General features: G+C 44.9%; 1 protein-coding gene across 1 annotated transcript in view; it reads right to left on the bottom strand.

Annotated features, from left to right (window-relative positions):
• Positions 1-15,811, bottom strand: part of ptp4a2b (protein tyrosine phosphatase 4A2b) — a 37,855-nt gene that overhangs the window by 1,421 nt on the left and 20,623 nt on the right. Inside the window, exons 2-6 of the mRNA XM_083780420.1 lie at positions 10,720-11,017; positions 10,274-10,388; positions 8,630-8,722; positions 5,320-5,450; positions 1,232-1,306 (exon numbers count right to left, since the gene is read on the bottom strand). Of these exons, the coding sequence (XP_083636546.1) occupies positions 1,232-1,306; positions 5,320-5,450; positions 8,630-8,722; positions 10,274-10,388; positions 10,720-10,724 (419 nt within the window). The 5' untranslated portion in view covers positions 10,725-11,017. The remainder of the gene's footprint in view (positions 1-1,231; positions 1,307-5,319; positions 5,451-8,629; positions 8,723-10,273; positions 10,389-10,719; positions 11,018-15,811) is intronic.

Raw genomic sequence — 15,811 nt, 5'->3', positions numbered from 1 at the left:
ATGGGACTCATAAATCTGTGACGGGGCCAGTAAAATAGCAGCGTCATCATCCTTGGCTAACTGTCACCAAACTCAAAAAGCTCAATCGCACTTAAATCAGACACTTATCTTTTATGGACAAAACGTCGATTTTACCCAATCTGTGTGACAAACTACAACCCAACTAATACATCTGCAGTAGTTGGAGGTGGATTCCCTACTCTTCCATCGTTTAATTAAAAAACTGGTGTTTTGTAGGTCACCTAATGGTCGACAAGTGCCTTAAACTGAAAAGGTGCAATATATTCCTTGGGACAGGCCATCAGAGCTGGCTCCATAGCAATGTAATCCGTGCGTTTTCGTCTATTTAATTGAACAAAATCAGACCCGTCTGAAGTGAGTGGTACTGTACTGTACTGTACTGTACTGGCCCTCCTCCCTGGCCTGTGAGTGCCTGTGTCTATGTAACAGTGACACTTGGTGTTGAACAAACTCTATAACGCTATTTTCGTGCTCGGACACAGCCAGACAGCCAGGGACACAGCGACACACATAGCCGATTCAGAAACGTTACACTTTTACCTGCTTTTTACCAACGCTAACATTACAAAGATGCCCAGAACATCGGGATGAACCTGTGTAGTTTATGGCTGCTCCAACAGTAGTGGAAACATAAAAAATAAAAATAAACGGAATGTCAAAATATCTACCGTGGTGGCTGAGACCAGAGCCATACTTTATACCTCATACTTTAATGCTTAGTATGAGGTATAAAGTACAGCAGCATTGTGTTCCTAAAACAGAAAGATTGTGTGATATCAGCAGCTTCCACCGGACCACCCGATCTGTGGTGGTGTTCTGTTGACGAGGGAAGCTACTAGCTAGTAGCTAGCATGGGAGCTAACGTTCCATATAGTTAGAAGGAGTCCTCTTTAATAACACTATACTTTCCATCCGTTCCCCAACCCGGGCCCTCACTCACTGCTGCGTTTACACGGGCAGACACAAAGACGAATGGGAATATCATTCAAATTAATCAATGATTATTTCATGAAGAAATCCAAGAAACATCTTAGAAATGATATGAATTAGAAAACGAGTATTTAAGTAGTGAAAATAGCCGATCTACAAGCTCACAACAGATCTGCTATTGTCATTCGTTTGGGTCCCAGGAAAACATCTCTCTTTTGGGTCACGGGCTAAAAAGTTGGGGAACCACTGGTGTAGTGCATGGGGGGGGGGGGGTACTTACTGCCTTATGAACTGCACCGCATCCTCGTACTTCATCCCACATTCAATGAGGGCTAAGGCTACCAAGACCGGAGCTCTGATAGAGGGAGGGGGAAATAAAGCATGGAGGAGGAGACAGAGGAAAGGGAGAGAAGAAAACAGTTAAATGCCAAGGTTCACATGGTTTCATAGTTATAAAAGGTGGGGAGGGGGGGGGGACCTGGGAAATGGGCCTGGGAAATCAACATGGGGTCCACGGGTTCACTGCTGCTGTGCCACACTCACACCCAGGGCCCCATACGCACACACACTGCGATAAGTTACAGTAAGACAACTTTCTCTGCTTGTAAGACAACTTTCTCACCAGAGATATACTGGGGGGGGGAGGGGCTCCTTTTTTTTCGTCGTGTCACATATCCATGCTGACAGAGCATTTGCTCAAGTGGGTTTCCTCTCCCTCTCTCTCGCTCTCACACACACACACACACACACACACACACGAGAACATGCATAAGGGATAAAAGTGTTGAGGAGAGGGATTGCGGCAAATGAGAATAAAATGGATAAGAATGAGAAAGCTTCCAAATAGTAGCATCCTCCCACGCCGGGGGACTCTGTTGTAAAGCAGACGGGAGCATGGTGGCGGACTTGACAGAATGTTGGCTGGCGTAAACAGTGGTGGAAAGTAACTAAGTACATTTACTTCACCCATTTTGACCTGAGATCAGATTTTTAAAATGTCTTCTACATCCTGACAGTTTTGTCAGTCGTTCTTCGATTTTTCAAAAATAGCAGAACTACAAGCTCGTAGATCTGCTATTTTTCAATAGCTAAATTCTAACATGTTTAAAACACCAAAAGGGGTTCCCGCCCAAAATGGGTTGAGGAATCTACTTACTTTACTTGAGTATTTCCGACCAATTTTCAATACTTTTACTCCACTACATATCGGATCCAAATGCTTTTGAAAACTTTAGTTACTTTGTAATTATTATTACAAAACATGCGTTAACCACTTCAGACCTAGATAGATTTTGGCCATTTGAAAACCTGAAATAGGACTGCATAGTGAGTACTTCCTACTTTTGGTACTTTAAGTACATTTTGATGCCAATGCTTTTGTACTTTAAACAAGTACATTTTGAATTCCAGGCTTTCTTGTAAATGGAGTACTTCTACATTGCAGTAATGATACTTTTACTTGAGTAAAACAATCGAGTACTTTTTCCACCACTGGGTGTAAACAAACGGCAGTGTGGCGCCGCTGCAGGCCCAAATGACTGCGGTAAACAAAGAGGGAGATGAACACATTATACAGTATCTGGAATTCCACTCAATGCAAAAAAATTATCACACCCGTGTGAAGTAAGTGGTGCAACTGTGTGTGGGCGTCCCCGGGGGGTCCCCGAAACGTCCAGACCCACAGGAACACACCCAGGGTGCCGGCACGGTTCCGGCGAGCCGCCCCTTGTCCGAAACGGTTAAGAAATTACAGTTGCCGTGTGGGGGTCCCCAGGGGGTCAGTCTACTGTACTGTCACACCCGAAATCATCATATATACAGTTAATGTGTGTTAGGCTGCGCAACAGTGATACTTGGTTGTGAAAACCAACCTAACGCTATTTTCGTGCTCGGACAGACCCAGCCAGCCAGCCGCCACACCCACGGACACACAAAGCTACTTAATGAAGTGGTTGCACCACTTAAAAAAAGGAAGGGGCCTGGGCCGTGGCTCAGCGGTCCAGGCACCTTGGCCGGTAGTCCAAGTCTGGCAGTGTGGCAGCTACAGTATTGTTGGAAGATGTTTTCACGCTAGCAGAGGAGTAGACTAGTGCGTCATGTGGCCTGTGTCAGTTTCTGCACATTATGTTATGCCTGACTTATACTTGCCGAAAACAGCAGATCAAAACAAGCTCATGTGTCACACTGCAAAGGGAGCTTGTAGATCTGCTTTATTTAAGTTTATTTAAGTTTGAATCGGGCCTCGTCAACGTGATTACCTTGTAATTCTCAGTCACATGGGCCACTTTTCCGTGTGTGTATGCGCGTGCAAATCACTGCCTCTACCTCATGACCAAAAGGCACAGGCTATAATTGTGCCTCATCGCTTCCCCAGACCCACAGTCACTTACTGGCTCTTGTGTCACTCTTGATAGATGATCCAACCAGCTGATTGTCTATTTACAGATGCCCCACACAGTGGCAGAGACAGGGGAGGAGGCCAACCACTTGAGACCCGGAATGAATCACCGGCCTGTGATAAAGACGACACCCCGAGCAGCAACGGGGGCAGGCTACAAAGAGTGTGGGCCGTCTGGCTCACGCTCAGCCACGATGGAGCGAGCTGGACGATCGATAGCAAAGGAGCCGAGCATGGAGACGGGTGGGAGGGGAGCTGGGGGTGAATTTTTGGAGCCAATAGCAATTTGACAGCCAAAACAATTTGTGATTACTATTTCCTCTCATGATTTTTAAAGGATGGAAATTAATGGACCAAATTCCCTATGCAGATTGTGCCCAGTACATCTGCCATTTAATTATCACAACAGAACCAGAAGTGATATTTCCATGTGTGCCTGAAATAAATACAAATGTAAGGAAGAACTCAAAAACAGTGTGTTGTGGACCTAATGGGAAAGGGCTGAGGAGTCTATGAGGAGTTGCTGGTCTCTCTGAGGCCAAGGGGAATAAAATAGGCCCTGGTCCAGAGCACTCTCCTGGAGCCGGTGAAACAGCAGCACTACGCTGACTGACTAATACTTACAAAAAGGCGGAGAGACAGAGGATGAGAGTTGACATTAAAGGCACTGGAGTCCAGTAGGAAACAGCCAGGATCATCATCAAGTGTAATAGTCTAGTGAGATAATGCAAGCTTAGTATCAGGTACCAAATCTTCAGAGGCCAACATCTTAAGAGTATAGGAGCCAAAGTGATTATACACAGAGAAGCTTAAAGGCATATGTCTCATTGGCTTCAACTCCATCCAGCTTCTCAACAGGTGGCCCGACAACAATATTCAGCCACAACATGACCTGGATATCAAATCATAATCATCAGTTAGCCGAATTCTTACACTACACCTTTAGTCTGTTATCGGTATCGCATGCTTATTTGACAATAAGCCTCCACCAAAGTTCCAAAGCTTCCCCCCCCCCGAGCTGAAAACATAAGGCTAAAACAGACAGTGATGAGCACAGTGTAAACCATTGCTGTCAAAGTGAGCAAATCTGCAAGGCCACTGTGAACAGCTTCATGCCGTTTTTAGAGACTCCCACCCATCAGCCAATTCAGAAATGAATAGCTTTCAAGACCAGCAATACATGAGTCATAGTGTTGCAATAAGCAGTGAACATTAATAGAAACAAAATACAAACCCGAATTATTAGATTTCTTCTGTGAACCCGTGTGAAGTGAGGGGTGCTAATATATTAAAGTCTAACTCATGTTGATTAGGTGATGTAATGGTGATGTAAAACAAACGGTGACAAAACATTAAATTCTCTTTATTGTTAATGGCGTTTGTGTTAGGGACAAGATTACGTACAGTTTCCCTTCATTGTCAATGGCGATTTTTAACATTTAACATTTAACTAAAAACAAACATTACAAAAAAATAAAAAAGTAATAAAAACACACGGGCACCTCACGTATTAGGAGGGCAGTATGAGTGTTCTCGATTAATCTATCATGGTTAAAATGGAGTTTGAAGTTACAATGTGGTTGTATAGGAAGGGGGCGGGGCAGCTAAAATGAATATCAAATATGATATTTGATATTCATTTTAGCTGCCCCCTAAATACTGAATTGAGCAACTTAAAATCTGTCTGGGGCGTCTGAGCCTGAGTAGAGCAGTAGACGATAAAATGACCAAAAGAGATTTGGGAACCGCTGCTGTACATTTAAACAGCAAGTAATAACTGGTGAATATATCAGTACGAGCCCTTTGCATCTGTGTGGCCTCTGAAGTTACCGCTGAACTGACCTATAGGATCAATTTACAATACCTGTCTTTCTTCTTCCTTATTTTGTTTGGTTTGTTAGTTTTTTTTATCATTGTATGTTTTTCATATTAATTGTCCTATTGTTGCTGTACGGCTTTAGGGTACTCACCGGCCTAGGCCCGCCACACAATGCACAGCAATGCAGCAGCCAGGTTCCTCGCGGAACTTTGTCTTCAGCAGGTTGAGCCAGTCGTCCACGATCTGTGTGGGAGGAGGGGCGCCATCATCGAAGGGCCAGTCCTGTGGTGAAAGGAAGAGGGGAAAAAAAGCATTGTATGCATTATTTCAGATGTAGACGTGAATAGAGATAGGAAAAATGGGAGACAGGGGTTCCCCGCATTTTCACTTTTAATCTTGTGAAATATAACCTGTTCCTAGAGGTCTTCTTTGGGGTCTTAAGTATTCCTTGTCATGGGACAATTTTATCAGTTTTATTATTGTTTCCCCAATTGTAATTATTATTTTTATTTATTTTTATCCGTTTACTTTCAACAGATTTGTGGAATCATGATGATTTATATACTATTCTCCTCTGAATTAACCTCTGCCCTTCTCTGTTGCTTTATACCATTTGTATTTGTCTCTCTATACCAGTGGTTCTCAACATGTGAGAAAGACCGGTTCTGCATCAAAAGTAATAAACACACTATAATATATTATTTGACAATTTGGCCAATGTTTGACCAGTTTTTATAAGAAAGAGGCAAACAGTTTGATCTGCAAGCTCCGTTGTGAGCTTTCCATTTTCACAATATTTAACGGAGTCAAACAAAATGTAATGCTTCAACTCCTACAATTCAATTCCCAGTGCTAGTCCGGGTTCCGGTCCCCAGTTCAAATATGATTATTTTGGGGGGGTCACAGCCTTAAAGGTTGAGAACAGAGCAGTGGGCTCTATACCATAAGCGCATGTTTACTGACGTGTGCATGCTGATAAGCTCCACTTACACATATGCCGAGGAAGGCACGGAAAAGAGACAGGATGACCTTTTGCTTCTGCTTTATAAGTATCAGGTTGGTTTTATCTACAAGCTGTGGTTGCCAAAGCAAAGAGTAGAAGGTTGATATGATACAATACAATCCTAACTACTCTATAAAGTATCCAAATGTACAGAGCTGGTTAGACTTAAGTGACTTACATAGTCTTACATAAGATCTGTGGGGCGAAATTAGGAGTGAAGGGGAGAAAGATTTCTCACATTTTGTCCATCACATCTTCTCTGTTGGATTGCAGACTGATACCAACCTGACATACAGTACGGTCAACTCGCAAAAAGTACCTGTGGCGACCTTTGGGCAGTAGAGAGCAAGAAAAGTTTTCCTCTGGTCCTGGACTCCCTCGTTCTCCAAAACGGAGAAGAAACATACACAGAACCAACATAGGAAGCTCTTTGGTACGGTGTTAAAATAGTTAAAATATCGGTGTCCAGAGTAATATAGTAAGAGAGTGGCGACATTAGCGTTGACTCCCATTGCAACAATAGATGCGGAAGTGCTCATTCCAACTCAATGGGACAGTTCCAGCCATAGGAGCAATGTTTGGAACTATAGCTCATAGGCACCCGCTTTGCGGCGAGATCAAAGCATGTCGCTACTCTCCTACTCTACACCATACTAAGCCAAATCTAAAGTGATTGTTATAATTCAAAAGGTCTCTATTATCTGTAAAGAGTCTATTTTAACGTGGCGTACCACTCAGATTTGTATTACCTCTATGATATGTGGAAAGTGGATTTGTCAGTCAGACCTGCTCCATTGGAGTGATGATCACACTGATCATTGATTTTACCTACCTTTGCGCACTCAGAGGTATGATATAATAAATGATTTGTGCCACCGGTGTAGATTCCACAAGTGCTGAAACTATGCAGAAACAAAAAACGTAAGAGCGCCTCTCACCCCCACTGTACGTGAAAACCTGTCTGCGTACACCATGTTGCAGCCTTTAGAGAGAGTTATAAAGTCAGATAGAGAGAAGCGTCAGGGTGGAGCCCCACCAGGGTTTATTTATGTGGGCCAGGAAAGCCTTCAACATAGCAGGACACAGACACTTGAGGACAGAGCAAAGCCACATGGAGTGTTGATTTTGACAGCACATTTTGATTTTAGTCAGTCTTTTAAATAAAATTTAACTGAGTTTGTTATATTTCAGTCATTGTCTCCACCAGGCCGAAGGCATGGGTGGAGAGTATGTTTTGCACTCCGTCCGTCCGTCCGTGTGTCCGTCCGTCCGTGTGTCCGTGAGCAGCCAATCTCGGCCACCGTTAACCCGGTCGATTTTTTGCACACACACAAATTTTGCACACACACTCCCTGGATGCCAACGATGAACCTCTGCCCCAAACTTTCCAGAACGGCCTGTTATAGCGCCACCAGGAGGCCGCTTTGTGCAAAACAAGTTTTTGCACAGTACACCTACAGATTTTGTCCAAACATCACGCAAATTGGTACACAGTCTCTCTAGAGCCATTCAACGAAACCGGTCTTTCAGATTTCTCAGACTCCATCCTGATTGGTTAAGATTGGCTTCCAAAGTTCACAGGAGTGCTCAGTTTCAAACAGATGTCCTACATTCCTATCCTGGTGGAGACCGGTGCCCAGAAGGGCACTTTTTCTAGTTTGAAATGTTTTAGTGTTAAGTCTAGTTTTAGGCAACTAAAATGTATTTTGGCTGATTTTACATGCTGAAAATAGCAGATTGGATATTGTCAGCATGCGACCAAACATAAAATGACTCGTCAATTAGTCTTAGTCATCATAGCTTAGTTTTTATTCAGCTTTCGTCAGTGGTCGACGAATAATGTTCGTCATAATTTTAGTTGACAAAATCAACACTGCCCACATGAAAGCATGCACGCAGATCCACGCTTAAGAACCAACACACTGCCTTAGAATTGTTTTAACTGACTGCAATTAATTTACTGTTAGGGATGTATTTTACTTTAAAAAGAAAAATCACAGCATTTCTTCTCTCTTCAGCCCAAGTGGGAAATTGGCATCAGGCATCAGCAAGCTTGTTTGTTGACTCTACTAGCCACTTTGATGGGTAATTAGCAAATCATTGGTAGGATTTGTGAAAATCCATGTGGTGGTAGAGATTTAGAACCCACCAACTAGTAGATAGATTGGATAATGTCTTGTGTGCCTTTTTCAAACCTAGCAAGTCAAATCAACCTTTCTTTGAACTTTGAGACAGTGACACATGCAGGCACATTTAAGAAAAGAAAAAAAGGGGACAAAAAGTTCCCTTTTCCTCTTGAGAATTAACTGGAAAGAACAAGAACATGCAATATGAAACCACCAAACTGTCGTATGTGTGTGTACACATGACACGCGAGACTGAGCTGTTTGGGGTGTGTGTGTGTGTGTGTGTGTGTGTGTACACAGTATGGTACGAACTGGTATGTGTACATTCTTACCAGGACTTGGATCCCCTCCTTCTCGACTGGAGCCTTGTCATAGGTGGCGTCACAAACTCTCACTAGTGTGTTCACCTCACACTTTTTCAGCTCCTGACAGACATAAGAGAGGATGCATTTATTACACATGCAGAAGCATTTGCACGTACATTTAGTTTTGTATCGATACCCTTGAACTGTTACGTTCCCCTTTTTGCAAAATAATATATGTTAATGACGTTTAGAAGATTTAGAACACTTTCCTGTGGGTCTTTGTGTGTGTAATATGTGGTTTTAGATATTTTAGATTTTAGCAGTGAGCCCAGTGTCTCCGATGTCATGGACACTGGGCTCACTTAATTCCTGGACTACATCAAGGACTGTCTAAAGAGGACGAGAAGAGAAGACCGTACGTTGGACGCCATGTTGCTCCATGGAAGGAAAGAAACATGCACAGTTGAGAAACTTGAGACGAGGAAGTTGTACATGCACAAATTTGGGCATGTACAACTACATGCAACCTGGTCTCAACTGCGCATGTTTCTTTCCTTCCAGGGAGCAACATGGCGTCCACCGTAAGGTCTTCGCTTCTCGTCCTCTTTAGATAGTCCTTGGACTACATGTTGTCTCAGCCCTCACCCTATAGAGTGCCGCAGTCCCGCCCCCTCGAGAGACCCAGAAAATAAATCCCTGTTCATTTTCCATAGACTTTTCAGAAACTATTTATTTAAAAACGTTTACGCCACGGACAAAGCCAACTCTTGTCGTGACAAATCATGACAATAAACACAATGTTTTGGGCCAAACGAAAGTAGAAATAAACGGCAGGTTACAACATTTTTTGTTGTTTTTCTTCTTTGTAATTATTTGTTTGGTCCAAAATATTGTGTTTGCTGTCATGATTTGTCACGACTCGAGGTGGTCCGTGGACCACTGGTGGTCCGTGAAGGTGTTGCATGTGGTCCCTGACCATGCATTTAGTAATGTAGGAAAGTGAAGATACGTATTTGAATTTATTGTATTGACCACAAGTTGAGAAACAATGCAGTAAATAATCTGGTGACAAATGATGCATCGATGTTGTCAGTTACTGGGAAGACGGATGTCAAGAACTTCCACAGAAAAGTGAGTTAGAATCCCAAGGGAAACTGTACCGGATTGCCTGGTTGAGTCACCATTATAAGGAAATGTGCCCCATAATGAATCGCAAGTGTCTGCTTACTGAGTCATAGAATAAGTTAGAATGAACAGCAACATATTTTAATATGGAAGGTTAAATTTTTTCCCCACACCACGACCATATCCCCCCTCCCAACACAACAATGGTCCCCAGGTTGATTCTCAGTCAGGGTGGTCGTCCCCAGGTTGATTCTCAGTCAGGGTGGTGGTCCCCAGGTTGATTCTCAGTCAGGGTGGTGGTCCCCAGGTTGATTCTCAGTCAGGGTGGTGGTCCCTGGTTCATACTCAGTTGAAAACCCCTGCTTTAAGCCATACCCTATTATTAGCCTACCCTATTGCAAAGTAATGACCCATGATAAAAAAAAAAAAACTTTGGAGGATTGTACGCCATTTTTATTTATGTATTATTGTGAGGACATATAGGGCATTAGGGCCTCACAAAGACAACTTGACAAGACCATTTATTTAAACAAAAAAGGGTCGTACCTCAGTGAACTTGTTGAGCGTGGCATTGGTGGGATTGTGGGTGATGAGGAACCTCATGCACTCGTAGGTGATCTCGACTGCGGCGGGGCGGTTCATGTTCATGTTGGCAAGACGGCTTAAAAAACAATTACAATTACAAAATGAAGGTGACTTTTGGCTCAGATGACAGCAAGGACTTCTAGTAGGTTTATGTTTTTTTTTTTTGTTTTTTTTTTTAGGTAAAATAAATTAAAAAGAAAAAGACTGGTGCAAAGGGATGGTCAGGAAGATATAACAACAAGTGCACAACTATGGGATGATGTATAAAGAGGGGGTAAAAAAATATTATGAACTAGTCCTCCAGGGTGTAAAAAATAAAATTATACAATAAAAAAAATATATACTTATTTATTAAAAAAAAAAAAAAAAAAAAAAGGAGACTATCCAGGAGTTATCCAATCGTTTACCCCATTCAGGAGAGCTGTTTGTGATTGGCTGTTCAAGAAGAAAGCGGAAACGATAGATGTCTCTTATCGGCTGGGACAGAGCAGGGCAGTCTGGCCAAGGACTACGCAATTTCCCAGGGGACTTTGAAAGATGCAGAGGTTCCCAGTGTGCTGGCAGTCAGGGGGGTTTCTGGGTAGCGTAGTCCCGCAGGGGGCGGCCGATTCACTTCTCCACGGGGGCGAGGTGCTGAGCCTGGCAGAAGTCTCCGCTGACACTCACATTCGCCATATATGTACGGCCCAAATCAACACAGAAACACTGTGGACACAAGAAAAAGAGAAGTTAGTTTAACCATCTGAAAAGATGTCAGTTTAATCAGTTGATAAACACATCTACCTTAACTGTTCACCCATCTGATTTGTAGCTATATGTGAACCAGTGGTGCTGTGGATTCATCATCACTTATGTTTTGCAATAATTAAAGTAAAGTTCGCTGAGGAGAGCCATTGGCGCCACCAGTTTTCACCTTACTTACTCAACACCGTGTGTCTACCCCACAATTACCACAATTCTAGGTTACATCATCCACTCAATGCGCCCGGAAGAAAAGTGAGCGACAACATGGGTGTGCACACATGCTTTTCAAGAACGGTGCCTCACAGAGCCTGTAATGTCTGGTCTTTAACCAAATAGAGTGGACTCAGTCATCCTGTGCCAAGACCTCAGCAATCTAACACCGGCCGACGCAAACTGGCTGGAACTGTCTCAAAGCAACACAGGAGGGAGAGAGTGAGCGTTAGGGAGGGAGTGAGGAAGGGAGGGAGATAGGGAGATGAGGACAAGTCGACACAGAGAGGAGGCTATCACTCGGCTGGCGCACACATGGTAGTAGGAGGGAGGGAGGGTGGGAGAAAGGTCTGGACTTTAGCACCATGTCACAGCCCATAGTCACAAGGTGAGGATTACAGGGTGGGCAAGGCTTCAAACGGCCTGGCATTTTTAACATCCCACGCTCCCCTCCTCATTCACCTCCTCAAGACCCTGACATTTGACTCTCTCTCTCTCTTCAAGGTACCTTCTCTCACTTTGCTATGGCAAACTATCACGTGTGGGGGTTCTGTTAGGTAGAGATCCGAGTATGTGAGCAATATCCAATCCATATACTGTATTGTTGGTTCAATCTTCAGCCTCTTCTTCCTGGCTCTATGGTTTCTATTGGCAGAACCAATGTATTTAACTTCCTGACAATGTCCCATTCTCACTTATTCTCCAAGCAATTGCCAACCACAGAGCCTGTGTCAAGTGTGTCATCAAAGGGGAGTGCCTTAAAACAACTCTTCCCTCATGGTTTCTCCTCTTCGAGTGCCTCCACTGCAGCCCTTTCGCACATCCTTTTTTTTCATATTTGGCATCTGCTACAAGGCCACGCAACAAAATGGCCTCTGCTCCGACATTCTCTCTGATGCCTTCAATTATGCTTCTGAAATGTACAGAACACAATGTGGCAATGAATGTGACCACGCAGACAGGCCGAGTTTGGAGTGGAAAGATGAGTGCGTAGGGAAGGGGTGGGGGAGCTTGGGCACAAAGGAAACCTCTTCAGCGGTTTGTTTTCATCGGCCTATAATCCTTCAGCAAGACAGCGGTTAGGGACAGGAGCAGGGTAGACTATAGGGGCTGTTAACAAGCCAGGGTAGGGACAGGAGCAGGGGAGCTGGGGAGAGTATAGGGGATCATAACCAGACAGCGGGTAGCGACAGGAGCAGGGGAGATGGGTAGAGTATCGGGGCTGTTAACCAGACAGCGGGTAGAGACAGGAGCAGGGGAGATGGGTAGAGTATCGGGGGCCGGGGCTGTTAACCAGACAGTGGGTAGGGACAGGAGCAGGGGAGATGGGTAGACTATAGGGACTGTTAACCAGACAGCGGGTAGGGACAGGAGCAGGGGAGATGGGTAGACTATAGGGACTGTTAACCAGACAGCGGGTAGAGACAGGAGCAGGGGAGATGGGTAGAGTATCGGGGCTGTTAACCAGACAGTGGGTAGGGACAGGAGCAGGGGAGATGGGTAGAGTATCGGGCTGTTAACCAGACAGTGGGTAGGGACAGGAGCAGGGGAGATGGGTAGAGTATCGGGGCTGTTAACCAGACAGCGGGTAGGGACAGGAGCAGGGGAGATGGGTAGTCTATAGGGGCTGTTAACCAGACAGCGGGTAGGGACAGGAGCAGGGGAGATGGGTAGAGTATCGGGGCTGTTAACCAGACAGCGGGTAGGGACAGGAGCAGGGGAGATGGGTAGAGTATCGGGCTGTTAACCAGACAGCGGGTAGGGACAGGAGCAGGGGAGATGGGTAGAGTATCGGGGCTGTTAACCAGACAGCGGGTAGGGACAGGAGCAGGGGAGATGGGTAGAGTATTGGGGCTGTTAACCAGACAGTGGGTAGGGACAGGAGCAGGGGAGATGGGTAGAGTATCGGGGCTGTTAACCAGACAGCGGGTAGAGACAGGAGCAGGGGAGATGGGTAGAGTATCGGGCTGTTAACCAGACAGCGGGTAGGGACAGGAGCAGGGGAGATGGGTAGAGTATCGGGGCTGTTAACCAGACAGCGGGTAGAGACAGGAGCAGGGGAGATGGGTAGACTATAGGGGCTGTTAACCAGACAGCGGGTAGAGACAGGAGCAGGGGAGATGGGTAGAGTATCGGGCTGTTAACCAGACAGCGGGTAGGGACAGGAGCAGGGGAGATGGGTAGACTATAGGGGCTGTTAACCAGACAGCGGGTAGGGACAGGAGCAGGGGAGATGGGTAGAGTATAGGGGCTGTTAACCAGACAGCGGGTAGAGACAGGAGCAGGGGAGATGGGTAGAGTATCGGGGCTGTTAACCAGACAGCGGGTAGGGACAGGAGCAGGGGAGATGGGTAGAGTATCGGGGCTGTTAACCAGACAGCGAGTAGGGACAGGAGCAGGGGAGATGGGTAGAGTATCGGGCTGTTAACCAGACAGTGGGTAGGGACAGGAGCAGGGGAGATGGGTAGAGTATAGGGGCTGTTAACCAGACAGCGAGTAGGGACAGGAGCAGGGGAGATGGGTAGAGTATCGGGCTGTTAACCAGACAGCGAGTAGGGACAGGAGCAGGGGAGATGGGTAGAGTATCGGGCTGTTAACCAGACAGTGGGTAGGGACAGGAGCAGGGGAGATGGGTAGAGTATAGGGGCTGTTAACAAGACATTCATTCACCTGTGGATTATTACTGGGCCCATGAAAGGGGGCAGACCCAAGCAGCAGACAGAGGGACACTGGGACAGACAGACAGATAAACAGAGGGACACTGGGACAGACGGGACAGTTATGGTCAAGAGGTGCACGCACATCCGCAAAATTCAACGGGTGCAGGATCCAAAAGAATAAATAAGAAAGGAAAGAGGAGATCCGCACACCGTTTTAAAATACAATACAACTTTTCGGCCACAGGGGCCTTCGTCAGGTATCATAGCTGACGTCAGGTATCATACCTGACGAAGGCCCCTGTGGCCGAAAAGTTGTATTGTTTTCCGCTCTGTTGTCAATAAAATGTTTTGGGAGCTTTTTAAAACGGTGTGTGGATCTCCCCTTTCCTTTCACAGACGGACAGATAAACAGAGAGAGCTTGGGCTCAAGATGATAAGAAACTGAATAGATGCATAGAGACCTGACTTTTTTACTGTGGTAATTTAGTATACAAATAAGATTAAGTTAATCTAGGGACAGCAGAGAAGAGCGGTGACTGTTGACCAAGTAGCCGTAGCATAATTCCCCACGCAGTCAGTCTACATGCATGGGCGTAAGCGCTATTCAGCTATCTGTACAAGTGGAGTTAATTTGAGGAAGCTACGGTTGCAGACTGGCTCAGGCCACAGAGACTCACAGCTACCTGCCTTCCCTGTCAGCGTTGGAACTCATGCAAATCACTCTCAACTGCGCAGACAGGTTCTGCTGTTATACATCAGAGCACCAACAGAGCAAGGACAAAGAAAACTTGGGTTGACACTTGACAGTCTGTTTGCAACAGAGTACACAGGTCTAAACACCACACAGGAAAGACAACAAGTAGTATAACATTGTCAGCAGGCTGTGAGCCCAATAGACAGTTTCACTGCAGTCGAGTCAACACAAATATACTACCAGTATACATGTTTGAGTTGACCAATAAGCAAACAGTTTTCCTGTGTTCACAGGCACCGACAATGATAGCACAACAACATACCACAGACTCAGTCACATGACACAAATTGCCTGATTATAAGATGCATGCCTTCCAGCTACTTCCTCAATGGGTGTAGAAATTATCCAATAGGCAGCCCACGTACAGGCAAAAAATAACTAGTAATATAGCATTATCTTAACACTAAGATCCCAAATGCACATCCCTGTTAAATAAGTATAATACATTAGAGCTGAACGTTGGACAGAATTGCAATGACTATGTGTTCACATTTTGTATTTGCCATTTTAAGTGTGGCTTAAAATGGCTGTTTCCACTGTTTCTACAAGTGATTGTAGAAACAGTGGAAACTAAGTATTCTTAAAAATTAACCAGCCTCTTTAAGGGAGAGGTCAGCCGCCCATCAGAGAAAACAACTAATTTTGGCCGCTTGTATCCGCAATCTAGTTCTTGCCCACACTTCATGATCTTAGGTGAGAGTAGGAACGAAGAATGCACGGTATATCCAGAGCTCTGCCTTTGGGCTCAGCTCTTTTTTCATCACATCAGTGCTGTAAAGCGACTGCAATACCGCACCTGCTGCTCCAATTCTCTGGCTGATCTCCTGGTCCGTCCTCCCCTCACTAATGAACAAGACCCAGAGATACTTAAACTCCTTCACCTGGGGCAACATCTCATTCTTGCAGTAATAAAACATTTACAAAAAAAACGTTTTTAATCTTTCTTGAAATTACTAAACCTGGCTACTGTACTGATGTGAAGTGCTCCTTTTATTTAAAAAGGAGAATTCCGGATTCTTCTTCTTTTTTGAACCTTTGAAGGTTAAAAAAAAAAGGCGATTTTGTTCGTTGGTTTAGATTCTAAACCAATCACAGCAATTAGGGGGTGGTACGTTAAGGACAGTCTCGTTT

Source organism: Protomyctophum parallelum, assembly GCF_964188405.1.
Source record: "Protomyctophum parallelum genome assembly, chromosome: 1".
Taxonomy (NCBI): Eukaryota; Metazoa; Chordata; class Actinopteri; order Myctophiformes; family Myctophidae; genus Protomyctophum; species Protomyctophum parallelum.
The sequence above is the reverse complement of the archived record's forward strand: the minus strand, read 5'-3'. Positions and strand labels throughout refer to the sequence as shown.